The sequence below is a fragment of the Cuculus canorus genome, chromosome 10 (assembly GCF_017976375.1).
Source record: "Cuculus canorus isolate bCucCan1 chromosome 10, bCucCan1.pri, whole genome shotgun sequence".
Lineage (NCBI taxonomy): Eukaryota > Metazoa > Chordata > Aves > Cuculiformes > Cuculidae > Cuculus > Cuculus canorus.
Genome location: NC_071410.1, coordinates 6,577,405 through 6,598,153, shown reverse-complemented (window position 1 = coordinate 6,598,153; position 20,749 = coordinate 6,577,405). Strand labels below are relative to the sequence as shown.

General features: G+C 47.9%; 1 protein-coding gene across 7 annotated transcripts in view; it reads right to left on the bottom strand.

The window, feature by feature from the left end:
• ATP11C (ATPase phospholipid transporting 11C) overlaps positions 1–20,084 on the bottom strand; it is a 57,887-nt gene extending 37,803 nt beyond the window's left edge. The window contains exons 1-3 of one of the 7 annotated variants that reach the window (XM_054075306.1): positions 19,943–20,077; positions 7,526–7,643; positions 1,504–1,623 (exon numbers count right to left, since the gene is read on the bottom strand). In XM_054075306.1, coding sequence (XP_053931281.1) covers positions 1,504–1,623; positions 7,526–7,540 — 135 coding nt within the window. In that variant the 5' untranslated portion in view covers positions 7,541–7,643; positions 19,943–20,077. Of the gene's footprint in view, positions 1–1,503; positions 1,624–4,100; positions 4,146–7,525; positions 7,644–7,790; positions 7,982–9,756; positions 9,894–19,942 lie in introns of those variants that run through there. The other 6 variants (XM_054075303.1, XM_054075302.1, XM_054075301.1 and 3 more) reach the window with 6 other exon arrangements.
• Between the last annotated feature and the right edge of the window lie 665 nt (positions 20,085–20,749).

The following is a 20,749-nucleotide window of genomic DNA, read 5'->3' as shown; positions in this document are numbered from 1 at the left end:
GCTCCTGCTTCAGCTTGCAGCTCTGGCTCTCTCCATTGGTTCCCTGAACAGCTGGAAGTGTCTCAGTTATGTTTTGTTTCTTTGCTTTAAGGTATGCAACTATTTCTCTGTTGTCAAAATAACCCAAGCCACACAGCTGGAGATGGTGAAAGGTAGAAGATGACAAAAAAAACCCACACCTGCCCAGGATCCCTTTCAACTAACAACTTCTAGACAAGCATTTGGAGAGAAATGATTTCATGAAGAGGTAATGTACAGTGCAGAGATTTTTTTCTCCCCCAACAAATTCCAAAAAAAACACCTTAGAGTTGCTCTTCTATTAAAAAAAGCCACGTTGTCCATACAAATTTGTGATTAGGTTGTGCTTTGTTATCATTTTAACAAGGCTGCTGAATCCTTTGCTTTGGAAAACAAGTAGAATTTAAGAACAACATGGAAATTAATGGGTTTGATATCTGATCTTTCAGTCTGCTTGGAGTAAGCAAAGAATAATAAGCAGCCAAGTCTCAAGACCAACGGCCACTTAATCATAAAAAGAGATCGGTCAGGTAAGAAGACTCCACGCCTCTTGCATGCCAGTGGGAGTGCTACAGGAGTTAAACATTGTTAGACATAAAACTTTTCCCCAATATAAACTCAGACAGCACAGAGATATCAAATCAAATAAAATCCAAGCTACATAAAAAAAAAGAAAAGAGAAGGACCACCCCTTACAGCTCAAGTACAGTAACACTGAAGCCTGATTGAATGCTGAGCATCATGAATCCTGAGCAATGTAGTATGTATCCAGCTGTGTTGACAATATTGGATGCCACTTGTTTGATATTTTACTCGAATTGGCTTCAAATCTTTTGAAACAGCTTCATGAATGTCATGGAAAAAAGCTAAGCAGAAGGCAGACGGGTGTCATCGCCGTTTTCCACCATAAACAAAAGCTGCATTAATACCGTAAGAATGCTTCCTTTTTCATCCAAAGGGGTAAACAGAGCATGGTTATTTTTGTCCTATCTCAAGAGGGATAAAAACCATGGAACAAAAAAAATAAAAAACGGGGGAGTTGTATTTTTCTGTCTATTTAGAAAATAATCCCCACTCCCTTTTGCAAATCCAAGCTGCTGTTGTCTTGTGCTGGATTATACTTAATTTATCCTTTCTACCCAAAGGGAACGCTAGAAATCCTTAAGAAATAAGAACACCAACAATTCAAAACACACCAAACAAAAACACGCCACAAAATCAATGTATCCATGTGCTTTGCTCTCACCCAGCCTGGAAGAAAAAAATTGTACACCCCCTCACTAGGACTGACAGGAAATAAAAACAACTAATAGAGATACTGGAGCTGTGATGTAAAGTGTGTACCAGGATGCTCCGCTTGCAAAGGGACCTTTATACCCATCCTCAGGGAATTCAGAGTTTCTCAAATTCAAAACCCACCATCAAATGAAATCAGGGTGAATACACAAGCAGGGAATACCTGCACACAAGGCACCTTGAGCTCACCTTGGAGGAGACAATCCTGTTGTCACAGAACTTCTGTGCCACATACGCATCTGTTTCTGAAACCGGACGGTGCCCAACCACCACGGTGCGTGTACCAACCCGCTTCTCTTCCCCAGCACACTGTTGGAGCAACCAAGAAAGGGAAAAATTAGCTAAAAAAAAAAAAAAAGTCCAGTTAATAGCTTCCAGCTTCTGAATGCACCACATCCTTTGTTGGAGATAAGGCAGCTGGAACCTTAAAAATTCACTTCTCTATCCCCCTCATGGAGAACGAAGAGGCGCATATAAAGTCATTTAGCAAAATCAAGGCATTGTTGAGCTTGCAAGCTGGGGTCCCCACTGCTGCTCAGCCACTGATCCTCCAGGACCACAGACTATTGCACACACCACCGGGACAGGTCATTGCTCATGTCCACCATGCTCTTGCTCTATTCAAGACGGCTGTTGCCTGTACTTGCAGCTTGTGCCCATCCGCCAGGCAATTTTTCCTTCTTGAAGAAGAATCTCTCTTTACCGAGCACTTCAAGTCATTAGGAATATAATTTATCTTCTACAGATCTCTTCCTAGTCCTGACTTGGAGAATCCTTCAGCCTTTGGGTTTCTAGAACGGCTCCAGGCTTTACCCCATGGAAGACAATGGAAACTACACCCTCCTTTACACGTCCTCTCCTCTCAAACCTTCAAGTCCACCTGAAATGTCTCACCAACGCATTGGTGCACGCAGACTTGGGAATTAGCTTCAAAAAAACAAAGGTGTATTTCTGCTATTATTATCTCAGGTAAAAACAAAACAATGAAGTAGATTCACATCACAAATTCCTAAAAAAAAAGACACACAGGGTGCTGGGGATGCCATCCTGTCTTGCTGGGGTTTTATTTTAAACCAGAATATGTCACAAGTGAATGGCAATCTGGTGTTACGGGAGACTGACAACAGCTCCTCTGCTCCTCAGCAGCTGAGGGACGGATGAGGGGGAACCACAGCAAAATAAACCCAGATATAGGGGAAAGCAGAGTGGCATCCCTCGCACAAAGCCATGGAAGCTACTTGCAACGGGCAACAAGGGGCTCGAGCAAAGCCCCAGCCATCCCCATGGCCCTTGCAGGTGTCCCAGGGGAGTTCACAGCACTCAGCAAATTAAACAAAAGAGCACATGTTGAAATAACACAAAGTAAACAAGGTGTCTGAATGTATTAAAAGAAACAGCACTCTTCTAACTACATGCAATTCTTAAATGTTGAATTTCTAATTTTCTATAACTCCATTTGAAAACCCTTGCAAACTTGTCAGAGTCAACTCAGGTCTCTGCCAGCACCTACAGCCCTGGGGAAGGCTCTCAGGTGGACACAGCGACACTGTGGGCTCTGTTTCCACCAGCTTCCAGCTCCGGGCTGCCCAGCCCGCACAACATTCTTGGTAAACTGGAAAAGTCTATTTTCAAAAGAAAAAAAAAACTCTGCATAGTTCAAAAATCACCTGTTTGTTCTGTCCAAGTTCCACCTTGCCTATAACAAAGCGTCCCTGCCACTGATGCTCGCCGCCAAAGGAGGTTCCCAAAGAACTGGGAAGCATTTTGCAAGGTTGAACTTAAAATTGCAATATAAATTTAAAATGGCCACCAAGAACTGATGCAATCCGGGGGGAAAAAAAGAGTGGTCTTACGAGCTAAATTTTTCTTAATGTTTTTGATTTTAAAACACGAGCAGCATTTGTTCATGGTTCAAGGGCATTAGCAGGCAGATACTGTTCATACTCCTCTTAGTCTTATTAATCCTCAACCCTAGAGCTTGTTTGCTTTGAAACCCCACCAAGGCAGATGCCAAAAATGCCAAATCCCTATCCCATGTCAAGCTGCCTGGCATGGACTCAGTCAGCAAGGGGCGGATACTCCTGGTGTGCCCTGGGTCCAGCTCAGCATCCTGGTTGTCTGAAGGGCTTGTCTCAGGCTGCTTGTTGAGCTGCAAGCAAAACCCTGCTGAAGAAATGGTACTCTGAAAACAGACACGCAAAGACAGCGAGGCCAGGGTTAACCGCTCTGTGGGGCAAGTGTAAAAAAAAGAAATAAATTAAAACAAAAAAAAAAAAAATCAAAGCCAGCCCTATTCATGCACCTGGAGCAGCAGCAATTGAATGGATGCAGCAGCTCTTCCCTTCCCCTGCTCCCCACCCATCTCTGTAGCATCTTTAATTAAAGAAGTGTTTTTACACCATGCCTAAACCCGGTTTGGTGCGCTGACTACTTTCACCACAGCCACCCTCAAACTTCCAGTGGCTGACAGAGCAGAACAAAGTTTCTCAAATCCCCATACCACATCCCTACACCACCTGGATGCAGAGCCAGCAGCAGCCACCAGCACCCCAGGCAGCTGCTCCCACTTCCACCACACACAACCAGCTCCCCTAAAATGGATCGGGCATGCACACGCAATCCCACCCAGGGAACACGACCACCCAGCACGGGCTGACCCCCCCCCAAGCCTCATCACCACCACTTGCAGCAGCCAATAGCACCTTCTGAACGAGAAACTAGACCTCAAAAAGGTTTCCTGATGGCTCCACTACACTACAGAGGTGGCAGCCGCGTGTCTCACCAACCTGTGCCCCAAGAGCAAGAGGCAGAGCCATTCACCCACGCCACAGCGGAACTGGGGAGCAGAGACAGATTGTCCCTAAGCCAGAAGTCCCCACTGCATTCCCAGGCAGTTGTGCATTCCCTGGCGAGCATCCCTTCAGTGCGCAGAGGGAACGAGAGGTTCCCTGCACTGCGCTGTGGGCAGAGTGGTGGGAAGGAGCAGGGTCAAGGATTTGCCAAACACAGGCATCGGCAGGTAAACAACAAAGCTCTGGTTAAAACACTCTTGAAAAAAAATATATACAAGTATTTACTCTGCAAGACTATCTGTAATTAGGTATGGAAAACCTGGAACACAGAGCAGGTGAAGAAGACAAGCCAAATCCTAGGAATGGTGGCCAGCTCTAACCAAGCCCACTACTCTCTTCTCCACTAAGTTATCACCACAGACTCCAAAGGTGGGCTTTCACCACTGAGCTCCCTTTCAGTTATTTATTTGAAGCACCTCCCACAAAGATGACAGCAACATCCTCCACGGTGCATCAGAGCCCTTTGTGGTGGTGGCAGTTGGAGAAGCCCCTGTTCCATGGTCTAACCAGAGTGCTACCACTGCTGGCATTTCATTTCCCTTGACCACCCCTCCACGTCACACCATCATGCAGCCACACGAGCAGCCGGAAAGTTTCACGCCACATCTCTCTGCTTTTTTCACTTCCCTGAAAGCAAGTGCACACTACGGTGACACCTGCAGTGAGAGGCGTTGGCTCAGCTCGGCAATTAAAAGCTCATATTTTGACAAGCCCACCTCAAACAGCTCGCTGGGTTGCTAATAGATTGCTAAGTCTTAATAATGGCTCTCAACAGAGACTTAAGAGGAGATTTAGGGAGTAACTGCCAGGCTTTAGGGAAAATTATAAAATATGCAGATCAGCAGGGAGAGGATTTAGATGACTTTTCCCAACCGCCTTTCATCAAAAATTTTAATTCTGACGGCAAAATAAAAAGGAAAATATTACTTGGATAGAATTCAAAGGGCTGCATCGTTGCCTGCTGGGGTTTTATAAAGCTACAGGGTGCAGGAGTCAGTGCAAGCAAAAGCCAGAGCTTCTGCTGTTTAGAGCCAGGCATGCCAAAAGGATTATTTAAGAAAATAAACAACTGCATCCTCCCCACATGCACTTTATCACCTCTCTCTGCCAGAGGCATGGTGTTTGCAGGAGTGTTGGGAGAACAAGAGCTATCCATAGGGATTAGCAGTGCCAGACTGCCCACAGCCTCAGGACAGGGTGGTGGGAAGCTGCTCTGCATCCTTCAACTAAGCCATGAGGATTTGAGGATGACCCCAGTCCCCTCTCTGCTGTACCATGTCCCAGCAGCCCAGAAGAGCTCCCAGCGGCTGGCAGACACAGAGGAACACCCCAGGAATCAAGAGGAGGGAGCAAAAGAGGTATTTTAGAGAAGAACCACCATCCTGTTTGCATCACCAGCCCCAAAGACGTGGGTGGATCCTGTAACATTTAGGCTTCAGTTCAGGGCTCTTGCTCCACTCCCCCAGTGTCTAACCAAGCCCAACAGTAGGTCAACCTCTCAGAAGGGCATCCAAACCAGATTTCTCCTGAAGGAGCTCAGCTGGAAGACAACAGCCAGAGAGTCAAACACAAATCATAGGAGATGAGGCTAGAGAAGCTGTTCTGCCAGGAACATCTTTCCGAGTTGGCAGCTCACAATCTATCTTTATGATATCTCCCACCTCGGGAGGACAGGGATCCAGGCTGCAGCAATAAATAATGGCATCGTCACCATCGGTGCAGGCATGCACACTCTGCCACATGCACGGCAGGGCAAAGTGCTGCTGCTGCAGTACAGACTTCCCCATGCCATGGACAAACGCAAATACAAAACAGATTTCTATTAAATATTTTGATGTAACCGAACCTTCCTGTACTTCCAGCTTTGCACAAAGCCTGCTTATTGCCAGAAGCCACAATTCTGGAAAGAAGGCATTAGGGATAATGGCTATTTTTTTTACATTGTCTAAACGTCAAAAGCCCATCTACACACATCAATACGCCCATGGAAGGTCAGTTGAGGCTTGATATTTTGCTATAAACTTTTCTTTGGAGATTTAGGAACAGGTATGATTTGAAGGCATCAGATCAGGGCTAAAAAAGTCCATGGATGTAACTAATGACCGAACATCATTCATAGCTTGAAGCTGTTGGAGCATTACATAGAGACAGCAGGATTACATTTGCAGCCCACAGCACCTAATGACCCAACATCACATACAACTTGAAGCTGTTGGAGACGGCATGATTACATTTGCAGTCCACAGCACTCCCAAAATTCTTCCCCTGAGTTTGGGCAAGCCTCCCTTCATGGCTCTTTCCCTCCATGCCCATGTTCCACAAACACGTCTTGCTCCAACACAACAGCTCCTGCCAGCCTACCAGAGAGGGTCCTCTTCACCTGCCCTCCCAAATTTCTGGGAATCCATCGCATCACCACGTACAGGACCCAGCTGGCACTTGATAAAAGTTGCAAACCTGGGTAAAAATTAGCAAGCCTGGGTAAAAATTAATGGACTTAAAGCGAGTTCAACTGAAGGGGCGAACCTGTGCTCTGCAGCCACTGTTGACAAGAAGCCACTCTAAGCAGGCTATTTCTAGGGCAGCTGCAAAACACAGTGTAATTATATCCACCATATGGAAAACAAGCATCTGTGCTACCTGCTGGCCCCATTTGCAGAAAAAAATAGTGGCAGAAAAAAAAAGCCCACTGTTTGATTTACTATAAGCACCTAAACCAGAACTAACTAATCGAAAGAAACTCCTTTTATGTTTGCTGAAGATATCTTCAAGCCACAAAGTAAACACAAATAACTCATAGAAAAATAAGACCTAATAAAAACCACAGGCATTTCAAAAAAAGCCATCTGCTAAAACCAGAGATAATTATACAGAACAAGTAGAAAGCTCAAACATTTCAATGAAATCACAGCTTACATTAAATATATGCAGAAGTAAGATTAAATCACATTATTTGGCTTAGATCTCATGAATGGTTTAAAGTCTAATCACTTCTGTATTGTTCCATTTATCATAAAAGTAGTAGAGAAGACAACCTGATTTACAAAAAAAAGCCAGCAAAAATAACACCACCTCCCCAAAACAGTTTGTTCTGGTGCCCGTTTCATTTAGCCCCAGTAGAATCAACAAAAACACATCCACGATTTTAAAAAGCCTCCATAAGTGTCCCATAACCTCCCCAACTTGTCCTTGGAAAGTCGCTCAGGACATCGACCTCATTGCCCAAATGATATAGTTTTAATTGAAATTTTTCTTGCCATTTTTTCTATTAGTCTTTCTCCTCAGTCATTTCTATGCAAGTATAAGTGATGCTTTGAGAACCCACCCACCCCAGTAATTTAGCAGCTTGGACTACTTACCCACATAGACCACATTTTTAGGCAGGTCTCCTGATTTACAGGGAGAACTCCATCAACTGGGATCAACTCCACCACTCTCCCCTCTGCCTGTGGCCAAGGGTCGATAACGTGCACAGTCCTCGGAGAAAAACCAACATTGCATTTAGACTACTAAGAGCCCATAGGTCCATGAGAAAGGGTTGAAAGCAAGCACAGCTGCAAGCTCATTTCCCACGGGAGGGGACTTTCATTGCTCATCCCTAAGTGGAAGAGGGAAGGCCAGTACCTTGGGAAAGAAAAAGATTGAAATTTAAACCAGTATCCCTTTTCCTCCATTGAGGCTGAAGCTCCTACTGATATTTCAAGCATGGAGAGAACAGTTTCACCGAGGAGAGACAGTCAGGGACAAGCCAGTTCCAGCCAAGGTGAAGGGGTAACCATGCAAGCCCCCAGATCAAGCCGAACAGCAACATTGACACACGGTGCATCATCCTTAATGCAAGTTGAGGTGCATCCAGAGATACAAAGGGGTCCCAGCAAGAGCCCATCCCCATGCTCCCACCATTGCAAGGACGTGTAGCTTCACTACATGGGCTTGCAGGAAGGTCACCTTCATCAAGGACGACAGGCTGGAGAACAGCAGAGCCCAACCATGCTGAGTTTCCTGGAAAAGCTAACTTAGCCACTAAAGCCACCGATAAAAGCAGAGAGAGAAATGGCAAGGCTGGGAGAACAGAGGAAAAGGCTACTTGACAGATTTAAGAAGGGTGGAGAGAGGAAATACAAGAGTGTTTTTTCCCCCCAGATAATAAATTTACAGGAAGGCACAGCCCTCTCACAGACTCAGGGAATGCCACACACAGCTGAAAGGAGCTTTCTTTTTCTTTTTGGTGTTGTTCTAGGTTTGGTTAGTTGTGTTTTTCGTGTGAAGGCAGCCTAGCCCCAAACCACACAGTACTGCAACTTCCCAGCAAATACGCCACATCGTCCCTAATCACAGCTTCAGTTCAGCAGCGCTTTGCAGAAAGTCAGGTTCACATATGATGCAGAAAGCCAATCCCAGACCAAAGCCATCAGCTATCGATTGGGGTAGAATTGCTTCAGTGATGCCGTTTTCTGGAAAATCTGTTGCTCTTGTTCAAATATAATCACCGACCTTTGAAAGTTTTCAGGACCTCAACTCTTTTTCGCTGCCCTGTTGGCAGCCGGGGTTATGAAACCATCGCTCATCTTGAAATGCAGGCAGCATATCTTTATTTTTAGCAGTCCAAAAGAAAAGTTCGGCCAGCATGCTGCCAGCATATAAAATTCAGGCTCATAGGAACACTTCAGACTCAAGAACAGAAAAAGGACTTTGAATGAAAGCCGAAATGTTTTGCAGAGGTCACAAAGCAAATACAACAAGGTCTTCCTGTCTTCAAACTTCTTCCTCCCTCCCTTCCCCGGCTCAAGCTGTGCACATATGTCTGCTCATTGGCAGCTATTTTAGTAGGGCAGCGAGCTTTTCAGAGCAGTGATTTGTCCTGGCAAAAATTAAACTAAGAGCAAACTGGGAAAAAAACTCCCAAGTTTGCAATTGTCAATGCTTGCATCAGCCAGCAAAGCTATAATTTGTTGGTTTTCCCGTTGCTTTCTGGTCCTCCAAAAGCCCGAGTTCTTCAGTTATGGAAACAAAAGAAAAAAAAACCCTAAATGCTATGTTACGCATCCCAGCTCGGTCAGACATTACTCTGACCTCTGCCACCTACAGACATTTCATCCCTTTTTAAGTTTTCCCAGCATTTCAGAGCCAGACAGCAAACAGCCCATTTCTTAGAGCAGTTTCTCCCCTGGGAAGCGAGCCGGTCTGGCTGCTGCAGACCCCCTGCCAGGCTGTACATCACCGCAGCAACCCAGAAGCAAGAGGTGGTACCCAGACCTGCCCAGCCCGCATCCCCCCAGAATAAGATCTTCCTCAGGGACATCCTTGTGTATCCCACCCCACAGCTACTGGGAGGGCAGGTCCAGGCTGTGTGGGGTGACCGAGCCCCACATGGCATCACGGGGTGACCCCAGCCCCCTGTAATGGGTACCCGAGCTCTGAGGTCCCAGTCCCCCATGCTGCTCATTCACGTTGGTTCAGTATAAGTTTTTCCACACCAAAGAAGTAAAAGCTGTGTTTTTCTAACGCTCCCCTTGCTGCTCTGCAGAGAAACGTTCCCACAGACACAGCAGCAAAAAAATAAGGAGGAAAAGAGAGAGAAATCACCTACTTCATCCCTTGCTCCACAGTAAAATCAGCTCCACATGCCCTAGAGCCAGTCTGGAGTATTTTCTTCTCTGGATGCTATAGTAACCAACGGATTTATCCTGGGGGCTGCAGACACAGTTACACTAGGATACTGGATCAGTGCAATCCACCCAGTCAGGAGAGAAACTCTCAACATGTGGCCTAGAATTGTTTATCTCCAGGAAATCCTTTTGGCTCATGTTCCTGCCAGGCTGGGTAATGCAGCTACAGCAAAGCACACATTGCTCAGGGCTGACCGAGCACCCGCACCAAGCAACACTGGGTTTTGCACTGGGAGGGAAAACCGTTTATCCACAGGGACCTGGAGATGAGGTCTGAGCTGGCCCGGCAATGCCGGGCTTGGTGCATGAAGCATTTCACTGTGATCCATCCTGGCACTATCAGCTGCAGAAGCCAGCCCATCCTGTGCTGGAGAACGGGGCAGCATCCCAGGAGATGACTCACAACCATTCCCATCCCATCAGTCCCTGTCCCTAGATGGGCACTGGGATAAGGGTGTTCCTGCTCTCACAGTTCAGACAAGTGCCTTCACCCAAGGTTTCCTCTGTTTATACATCTGATCTTCCCACCCTGCACTTACCGGAATGGTACTTGTCAAGTGGGAAGTCCCACTTCCATCCATTCAAGTTCACTGGAAGAAACAGCCTCACGGAAATTATGTACTCTACAACATTAATTTGGCTGATGCAAGGATAACAGCCGCCTGGGCATCACAGCTAATTTTACTGCATTCCCTCCCTGAGCAAACATTTATAAGTAGAGGTGAGCTGAAAGGAAGGGGGGAAAAAAATAAAAAACAGAATAAAAGCCTTCTACAACTCGGAGTGAACAAAACTAGCATGAAAAACACCACTCCACGAGCCAAAAGAAAAGAAAAAACAAATCAATATTGCATTTTAAGCTTTGCTTTTGCCGAGCGGGTGCCTGAGCGCAGCCTGAGCCCCCGCAGCACTGAGCGGTGCTCAGGACCTTACCTCACCCCTGGTCCCTACAGGCAGCAGCCGCTTGGCTTTGTGTGAACACTGGGGAGGAATTACACAGAAACCATAATAAAAGATGGCAGGGCTGCTCACAAAGTGGATTTTTCCCCCTTACATTTAATTTCCCGGCAGTGAGACTTTCTTTTTCCTCTTAAGCCAACTGAGACCCGGGCGAGGGAGCACAGCATCGCTGCAGTCTAGTCGTGCTTTATTTTTATTACTGCTGAAAAGATCTGGGGTTGCAATACCAAAGAAATGCTTGAAATTGTCTCGTCTTGCCTGTTGCATGTCTTACTCAGCTTTTCTAGATCTTGCACTGTACAAGGAAAATCGGATCTTTCTGTTTTGCAATTTTGTCAGAATATTGCAAACAAACTACATTTACCAAACGAGCGTTGCCTCTGCTTCTCACTTTAATAGCCTTATAAAATCTTGTTAAGGTGTATAGCATACTTTAAGGTAGGGCAGACAAAGACTGCTTGCTGACCCTTTGAAAACACACACCTAGAAATCGCCAAGCTCTCCACAAACTTGGAGATGGCTCAGACCAAGGGTCCTTTCACTTACAGATCCTGAAAAATTCAGCTGAAATCAGAGTGAAAAGCCCTCAGTGAAGCACCACTCCTCCACAAAAGAGGTTAACAGGAATCTTGCTCCAGTTGTGAACAAAAATAATGAGCCAGATTTGCTCCCAAAATGCGAGGCTACAATAGCCTTGCAGGTATTTACCACTCCTTTCTGCTGCAGGAGGAAAACAAAAAAGCCCTTTACAGCCAGATCAAAATAAGTGCATTAAGCATTTGTTAAGGAGAACAGGACAAATGTCTTTGAACTACAAAGCTATCAATTACAGCTGGATGTCAAGAGCAGGCATACTTTTACACCCAACTGGCTTTGGTTGGAATTGAACCTCAAGCAAAATGACTTAAGTTTCCGGTAAAAAAAATGACTGAAGTCAGCAAAATGCAACAGGTACTCCAAAGAGAGACGGACACACTGCAAATCATGTGTGGATGTAATTGTATTAGGAGCTAAAAAAAGATATTTTACAAAGTATTGGTTCTGATCAGTATCCGTAGCAGCAAGCATCCCTATAAGACAATGAAAAATTATGCAGGGGAGCAAAAGCACAACCCAGGACTGCTTCCCTTCCACCAGCAAACGCCCGCTAGTGCATTGTCCGGTTCTCCTCCCCACTTAACCCCGCTGCCCTCCCTGCGGGCACACAACTCAGCATCCAAATGCACTTTGCAGCCACCAAAGTGGTACCTTGTGCCAACTGCCAGCCATCAGCTCCCCGGATCTTGGTTAAACCCAAGAAAGAGCCCCTTCGAACTCAAACTATTCTACGATTCTAAGCAAAAATTAATACATATGGCACCTATATATATCACATATATGTATATTTAATGTGTCTTTAATGCATACATGCATATTTAATGCACATATACATATTGAAGTCACTGCAGCCTCAAGACAGAACAGACTTTTCCTAAGCCAGCAGCCGTGCTGGTGAAAGGCAGGAGCCAGGTGAGGGCAGGAGCCAGAGGACCTTTTAAAATAGGAAGGTTTCACTGTTTCCCCAGGCTACAAGCTAGTTTACTAAGCTTTAAATCAGCTTGCCCCTTATTGCACATCCCCTGCAGTGTGCAGGCAGTACCAGCATCGCTCTCCTGCCACGAAAGGGTGATGGCAATCCAGTAACAGCTCCACGCACAAATCTTGGAGCCAAGTTGATTACAAAAAGCAGAATATTAACTGCCCAGATCAGATATTAACCAATTCAGGCAAACACCAGTGAACAACCTGCTGGTCAGACAGTGCATAATTCAAAGCAATTCAGCCAACTGCAGTGCGATGGTTCACCGAGAGCAGCCAGGGCTGCCTCATCACCAGAGAGCCAGCCTGCGGCAAGGGTGCAGGGACTCACAGGAGAGAGATCATTAAATAATAATAATAGAAATGGCTTACAGTCATCAGCAACATGAACAGCAGTGTCCTTATTACCCATTTCCAATGAGTAGGACACACTTTCCGACTGGCACAGCATCCCTGAAGGCCAGATGCGGTCTGAGCGCAGCACACTTCGCTGACGTGTCCTTCACGCAACGCTCACTGCTACCAGCAGCACAGTAGTGTGAGGCTCCCGAGCAGAATCTGTTCAACATCAGTGGGCAAAAAACGGTCCCAGCCCAGCACCCCAACCTGCTGGGCATCAGCCCTGCCTGCAGCCCAGCATCTGCACGGTCCCCACGACTTAGAGAAAGCTGCAAATCTCTGGGCAAACAAGGGATAAAATACTAAAAAAACCCCACAGAACCTCAGTAGTGCTTCGTGATTAAAATAGGGGGGAAAAAAAGATACTGTCTAGCTGCAAGAGATGAGGAGGCAGAGGCTGTAGGCGATGAGTGGCAGGGTTCTCCGGGCTAATGTGCAGTGGTAATATCATCCACAGAGCTCAAAGCCCAGGTTTGGATGCTGGGGGAGAGCTCACGCAGGTGAAGTCCACAACACCCCATGTACAGCACTGGCAAAACCTGCTCAGCAAAACTCAGCCCATCCTTCCCAACACCACAGTTCAGCAAGCACATAAATATTTCTGAGATGAGCAATGAGAAGCAGCTTTCAGTCTAAACCCACAGGTAAGGTATTTTCTAAGATCATCTGGGGACAGCCTGGCCAGCACAGGGCAGGAGCCCACCGTAACCTAACTTACTTCTTCTGGCAGGGCTCGGCTGGGGACCTGGGGGGACACTTTTGAGCATAAGGCCACCAAAGTGACTGGCTGAGCTGAGCCACATAGGAAAATCTCTGCACTGCACTCCAGCCTCAGCACCCACTTCCTATGCACAACTAAACACAGGAAACTCCCTTGAAAAATCCCCCAAGCAAACGTTCTCAGGGACAGGCAAATGGATTAATAGTGCACCGAGTCACCCCATGTCCAATTCCTTGGAAAATTCCCATTTCCCAGACACCCAGTGGTTCTCAGCAGCTCGGTGACTCCCTTATCCCTGCCTCTACGATGCCAGCTCCTCCATCTCAGCCGCAGGTGTCACAAGGGATGTCCACCCACTTGGCCACCCTGGTGTTTGCCCAGCACAGAAGAGAGCAGATCAAAGTCTCCCAATGGGACACAGAGTCCTGCACCCTGAGGAATTAGCAGCCAACGTCTTTTTTTCCACTGTACAATGCTGCAGATACAAGTGTGGGTACCATGGGAGGAAGATGCTCACGGGGACCCAACCTGCAATGCCAAAAACATGGTCACTGTCAGAAAAACAACTTGGTTTAGTGTGAAGGTTTCTTTCACCTGACAGACTCCAATTAACAGTGTCTACCAGCTTTGCTTTTAGTTAATGTTTAAAACAAAAAAATCTCTCCCATAGAAAGGACATCAATAGTTACAGTCAGAAAGCAGCAGTTTTAATCAGAAAGGAAGTGCATAAACCAAAGGCAACAGGATGAAATTAAAGGCAAGGCTGAAAAGCCTGCTATTAATAGATGGCCTGTTTGCTTTTACAATTTTTATTGTTAAAAGCAAATTGCCATGCCGTCAGCTGCAACTCAGTCAGCTCAGCTCGGAACCTTCCCTGCACAGCCCAGACAATCATTATTATTCTTAGCAAAATACCAACTGGAGACAAAAACGGCTTCGAGTGAAGAATAAAATACAGCCTTGAGATGCATGTAGTTCTCTGCAGAAAAGTTTCTGCACACCATAGGTTTAATTGGCGGTGTTACTCAGCATTAATATTTGACCGGTGCTTTCCACTCCCTCCTTACAGTGATTTCTAACTTCTCTAAACTCCAACTGCTCACACGAATGTTTCCATGCAGCTGCTTGTCTGAGGTGAGTTTTTTGTTTGATTTCCATTTATTTTTAGCCAAATGGTTGAGCTATTTCTGGGAATAAGCCTATGGTAAGGAGTGTGCGTTGCAATGGTAAAGAGAAACGGCTTCAGGAATTTAGGAATCTCCTGTGTCTATTTTTCAGGGTAAGGGCATCAAGAAGAGGTTGCAGCCCCGGGGAAGCGCTTTTTGCAGCTCCAGGTTCCCAATTTGAGCCTCTGCTGTCTTCTCTGTGGTCAAGCGTGGGCTGCCCTGTGGCTCCTATAGGGGAAGTGGCCCTGAGCGCATGAAACGCCGTTATCACGTTAAATACACATTACAAAATACAGCAACGTTCATGAAAAAATTAAAGTCACCTCATTAAAACCCATGCTCTTTTGAAGCGTGGGATTTCCCCATGCAGAACTGCCACCCAGTGTCACAGAAACATCCCAGCCACAAACCTTTGCTGCTTGTGGGGTTTTGTCACATTAATGAAAGCAAAATGCTTCATGCAGAAGTTGTCAGTTAGGTACAAGGTATCTGACACGCAGCCTTGCTCTCAAGGTGTTAACATGGCTTGAGCAGGGGACAAAAAAGCAATTCTCAAGGCTTCCAACTCCTACCTATGCTCCTCTTTCTTATTAGAATAGGAACTGCAACCACACACTCTGTTTGGTTCACACTCTCTGAAAAAAAAAAAAAAGCTAACACGAAAGAAAATCGCAGATGTGCTGCATCCCAAAATAGACTTTATTACACATTTGCTGAAAAAACTGAAGATGAAAGCGTAAATCAGCATCCTTCACCCCAGACTCAGACATCTCCTACAAGATGTACTCCAGCATCACCCCAAGCCAGGCAGGGTGGGCAGCAGCTGGCAGTCATCTGCCCCAGCACTACGAGGTGCACCAGGAACTCTCCCCACCCACCCTTGACCCAATCCTCATTGCCAATCACCAGCACATGGAATTTATTTCCCTTCTAAAAAGCAACTTTGGCTGTTTCTCATTTCCTGCCATTTCAACAAGTCTCAATAGGGGTATTTTCCTGCAGAGCACCAGGTAGGACCAGCCCCACAAGGCTCAGCATCCACCGCCCGCCCTGCTCCTTACAGGCTCGAATCATCTGCCCAACCTCTGGCATACACCTCTTGAGTCAACACATGCTTTCTCCAAGGTGTTCCTTCTGCCTCTGTTCCTCCCCAAAAGGGCCAGGCAGGGCTTTGAGGGCATGCGGGGACAAACTACCATGCGCCAGTCCTGCTTACCGCTCTGTTTGCCATGGGGCATCCTGACCCTGACTCTCGTCCTTGGCAGAACAAGTCTACCTCTCCGGGTGTGTGGGGTTGGAGGGCACCTGGGATGAGACACCCTTCAAAAAATCCAAAGGGGCTTCAAAAAACTATAGCAGAGCCCAAACAGAGCTCTTAATCCTACACCAGGCACCCCTTGTACGCACGTGAGCCACAACCCACAGGGACTGGGTCAGTCCCTCCCATCATTTCAGGAAGGGTAAGGATTTGGAAAGGAAATTTGCAAACACTTTAATGAGAGAAATCCTTCCCTGCTGTTGGCAGGCACGGTGGGTGCAGCGGGCGGACACAAAGTAAGCAGCAAAGCAGAGCCCAGGATGCCTGGCTGGGACAGCCCCCCAAGAGGTGACAATCCACAAGTGACATGAAAGCTTGGCCTCAAGTGCCTGTCCCCTGCAGCCTTGCTTCATGGCAGTTTCCAAGCAATATTTTTAATCAGATAAAATGAGCCCCAGATGGAAAAGCTCCACATGAAAGCAGCACCTAAGAGTAGCAGTTGTTTGCAAAGGCAGCCTCTTGGGTTTAGGGCTGCACAATGCAACCCCCCTTCACCTTCCTCACCATTCTTCTGCTGTGAAGCAGGCAAGCCCAAAGCATTCCAGCGGGGAAACCAAGGGACACATCCTGACCTGGGGGAGCTGACAAGTCCCGGCGAGAGGACGACGACAGAGGGTGAGAGACCCCACACAGACCCCTTAACCAACCTGTGGGTACCCTCATCACTGGCAGCTGTGTAGCAGATGGATGGAGACCCCAGGAGAAGCCCAACAAGAGAATATCATTACCAGCCTGGAGCAAGGTAAAGGCATCGAGTCACACTGTGGGTCCAGCCCAGGGACAAGCACTGCGTGCCCACTCAAGAGGCATCTTCTTTCACCCAACACCAAGGAAAGGTTCTTGAGAACCAGTAGCTCACAACCAGCACAGTGTTTGCTAAACACCAGGGATTTACCAGGGCTGCAAAGAAGATCAGGTCCCAAGGTATTTAATTAAAAGGGAATAACACAACTAAGGTCCTATTGTTAGACAGAGCACAAACACACAAAACGCAATTTGCTCACAGTTACAGACTGTTTTTTTTCCTACTTATCCTGGGGTTTAAACAAGAACAGGAAAATACCAGAGCAAGGACCTGCAATAACTGTATAGTCAAGAGACTCCAGCAGGATCGCCACAATGGATGATCGCCAGCCCACGGGCTCAGCCAACACCAGGGACCCTGAGAGGAGGAAGAGCACCCTGGGGTGCTTCCCTTCCCAGCCTTCCTGTGCCATGAGCAGGGAAACAGCTTCCAGGACTCGCTTACAGACCAGCCTCACATGAAAGCAAATGGAGGGGGAACTGAAAACAACAGGAGTATCAGCTTTTCCGCATTTCCTACTTGGTTCTCGTGACAGCCCAAACCAGCAGCGGTCCTGCTATGTCAACAGAGCTGAGATGCATAGCTGTGGCCCAGAGGTACAGTAGTCTGCACGCTTCAGAAGAATCCCGGAAAAGTAATTAAGGTAAAAAAGCACATTGTCTTTGATGCACAACACAGGGATCAGCGCTTCTCAGGCGTCTGCCAAGCGAGTCTTGAAGCGGGCTGCGCTCACCTCAGTCCTGCAAGGAGCCTCCCGCAGGGAGATGGACCCAAACTCTCCCCTGGTCATCAATACACTTCCCCACTCTACTGCCACATCCTCCCCACAACTGCCGTACAAGTAGCATGAGACTGAAAATTAAGACCCCAATGCCAGAATCCGTTTCCAAAAATGAATTAAAGCTATATTTCAAGTTGACAGTATCTCCTGAAAGTGGATTAAATACGGCAATTCAATCCTGCCTCCCCGCAGTGATCCCAGCCCCAGTCTTCTTTCAGTGGGAATGATTTCTGCGGTGTAAATTGAAGTTCAGAATCCAATTTGTTTCTGCAGAGAGCATCGGTCTATACTCCAAGGTAGCAGGGCAGACCTACATACATCACTTTGCCTTTCTTGCTCTTTTTACTATCCCGTTTGATACTCTATCCAGGATAGAAAAGTTTACAGGAGAGAGAAACAGAGCCACATAACAGTCATATTAATAAGGCAAGGCACATTCATCATGCCTAAGCTGCGAAATACATCTGAAAAGAGGATTTTTAATATCCGGTAGTATTTATGAGCTTCTCACAGAGACCACACAGTGAAGAGGTGACAATTTTCATCCGAGTAGCCCTATGGGACCTTAAGTGTCAGATAATCTGCAGCCTTTATTAACTGCAGTGAATTTTCTGCAATGACACCGCCACAAGACAAGTGTCACTTGAAGCCCTGTGCTACCCACACAGGCCCCAGGGCAAGAGAGCAGCTTGGTGGTGCCCCACAGAGATCGCTGCAGGCTGTCCTCTCCTCCCATGGAGCAGAAACCAACCCAAACATCCTGGGAGACCCTTCAGGGCTGAGGATGGGGCAGAGCCACAGCAGTCCGGAGGGCGGTGGGAGCTGTTATCTGCCCAGCGTCAGGGGACCCGAGCCACATGCACCAACTTGATAACAAATACAGCTCATTGCCGCTCAAACACCATTCACAAAGCCAGTAGGTGGAAAAAATGTCTAAAACCCCTCAACAACGCTGCAGATGCCCTGGTCCCTGAGCAGAGTTGTTCCCCTAAGCAGAAAACTACTACTAACCTTTCAAACACGTGCTGCAAAAACAGTTCAGCCCTGAACACGGCGGTTAGAAATACCTGGGCTCAGTGTTCAGGACTGTTTCTTCTCTACTCCAGTGGGCATCACGCCCCAGCAGTGGTGCATGTCACCTCCCAGAGCCGAGGGACTGAGAGGTGGTGGAGATGGTGCAGAATCACCGGGTGGTGCAAGGGTCACGCTTCACGCATGAGAATGCTGGAGCTGAAGCAGAGCCAGGCACCTCCGTGGGTACCTGCTCAATGGAGGCAGCCACCTAAAAACGCTTCTAGCTAAACTCAGCGGAGATGCTTCATACCCCAAATGCCTCCCGGTAGAAAAAAAACCTCCTGCAAGGGCTGGGTAGGAAGCACATAACACAAGGCAGAGCTAAATTCAAAGTCATTGAAGTCAGAAACCGAGAGCACGGAGGTTAGATCTGATACATTTGTTCCTGGGGCTGCAAGACAACAATTGCAGTAGGTGTGTTCTCTACAGAGCTAACCCAAAGCCTGCGACAGAAACACAACCTACAAATGGGAAAGGCAACTCTTTCTTTTCCCTCCACCCAGAACTGCTGCAGATCTACTTTCCGGCTCAAAAGGGAGATTAGAGTCCCTCATGCTGAAAGCCTGGAAACCAAGCACAAACAGCTCACTCAAAACCAAAAGTGAATATGAAAATCCATCTCCCGGTGGTTCCGGCCTTGCGGGCAGCCGCAGGCAGAGCCCATGATTCTGGCAGGTAAGAGATGCAACACGCCTCGGGAAAACAGCTCCTGAGCCTCCAAGGGTGGAAAAGCTGCACAAATAACGTACGCCTGCTGCTCCAACTCCAGGAACTTTGTTAACTACGCACTGCGCAATAAATGACACTGCCGAATAAACAGGAGCTCCAGAAATGATGTGAAAACACTGGTTTTACCACACTTACTGCGGAAGAGAGGAAAGAAGAATGAGTAATTACAGAGCTGAAGCCAAGCAATGAGGTCACGGTGAAATCTCCGAGTAGCTTATGTGGCACTGGGAGGGGGTTTTAACGTATTTGGGGACAAAAATACGGGCAGCACCCTGGTGGCTGCCCTGCAGCTCGCTTGGTCTTTAAGCGGGAGCTTTGCGGTGGGGCTGAAAAGTCGCCTCCTCTAGGGTTTTTTTTTTTTTGGGGGGGTGAAAAAATACAAAGGTTTGGTCTCTTGCAGCAGAAGCAACTTCTTGCAAAGCAGCCGCAGCGCGGGCAGGGCCCTGCCGGGGGGTTTCGCAAGGGAGGGAGCTGCTGCTGCAAGGATGCACGTCCCCCTCGGAAAATAAACGGGGTAAGATGATAATAAAGCCACTAATGAAGTTTCGGCCGCCCCCGCGCCAGCCCCGCACTCACCAGGCGGCTGAGGCTGCGGCGCAGCATCGCGGTGCCGGCGCTCACCGCTGCATCCCGGCGCCGCTCCCAGGCTGCCCCCCGCCCCGCACCATGCCCGGCACGGCACGGCTCGGCTGGGCTCAGCACGGCTCGGAAGAGCTCAGCACGGCTCTCGGCTGGGCTCGCAGCACTTCCCCCGCGCCCCCGCTTTTGTCCCGCCACCGCCCCGGAGGCGGCGCTGGCGGCAGCGGAGCAGCCTGGGAGCTGTAGTGCCGGGGCTCCCGCAGCCACCGGCGGCGCTCGGCTCCTTTAACCCCTCCTTGCCCCTCTCTAGCCCGACAACAGCCTGCGGAAGGCGGTGTAGCCTTTGGGTTTGAAGGTTTGTAGCTCTCAGAGCTCCTCTGAGAGCCTTCGATTTGTCCCACCAGGGCAGGAGGTGCCCGCACGCAGCGAGCTGGTGTTAAGGTCATAGAATCACCAGGTTGGAAAAGACCTCTTGGATCATCGAGTCCAACCATTCCCATCTGCCACTAAACCGTGTCCCTGAGCACCTCGTCTGCCCGTCTTTTAAATACCTTCAGGGATGGGCACTCCACCCCCTCCCTGGGCAGCCTCTGACAGGGCCCCATCACCATTGCTGTGAAACATTTTTCCCTGATACCCGCTCTGAGCCTCCCCTGGCACAGCCTGAGGCCATTCCCTTGTCCTGTCCCCTGTCACTTGGGAGAAGAGCCCAGCTCCCTCCTCTCTACAGCCTCCTTTCAGGTAGTTGTAGAGAGCAATAAGGTCTCCCCTCAGCCTCCTCTTCTCCAGGCTAAACAACCCCAG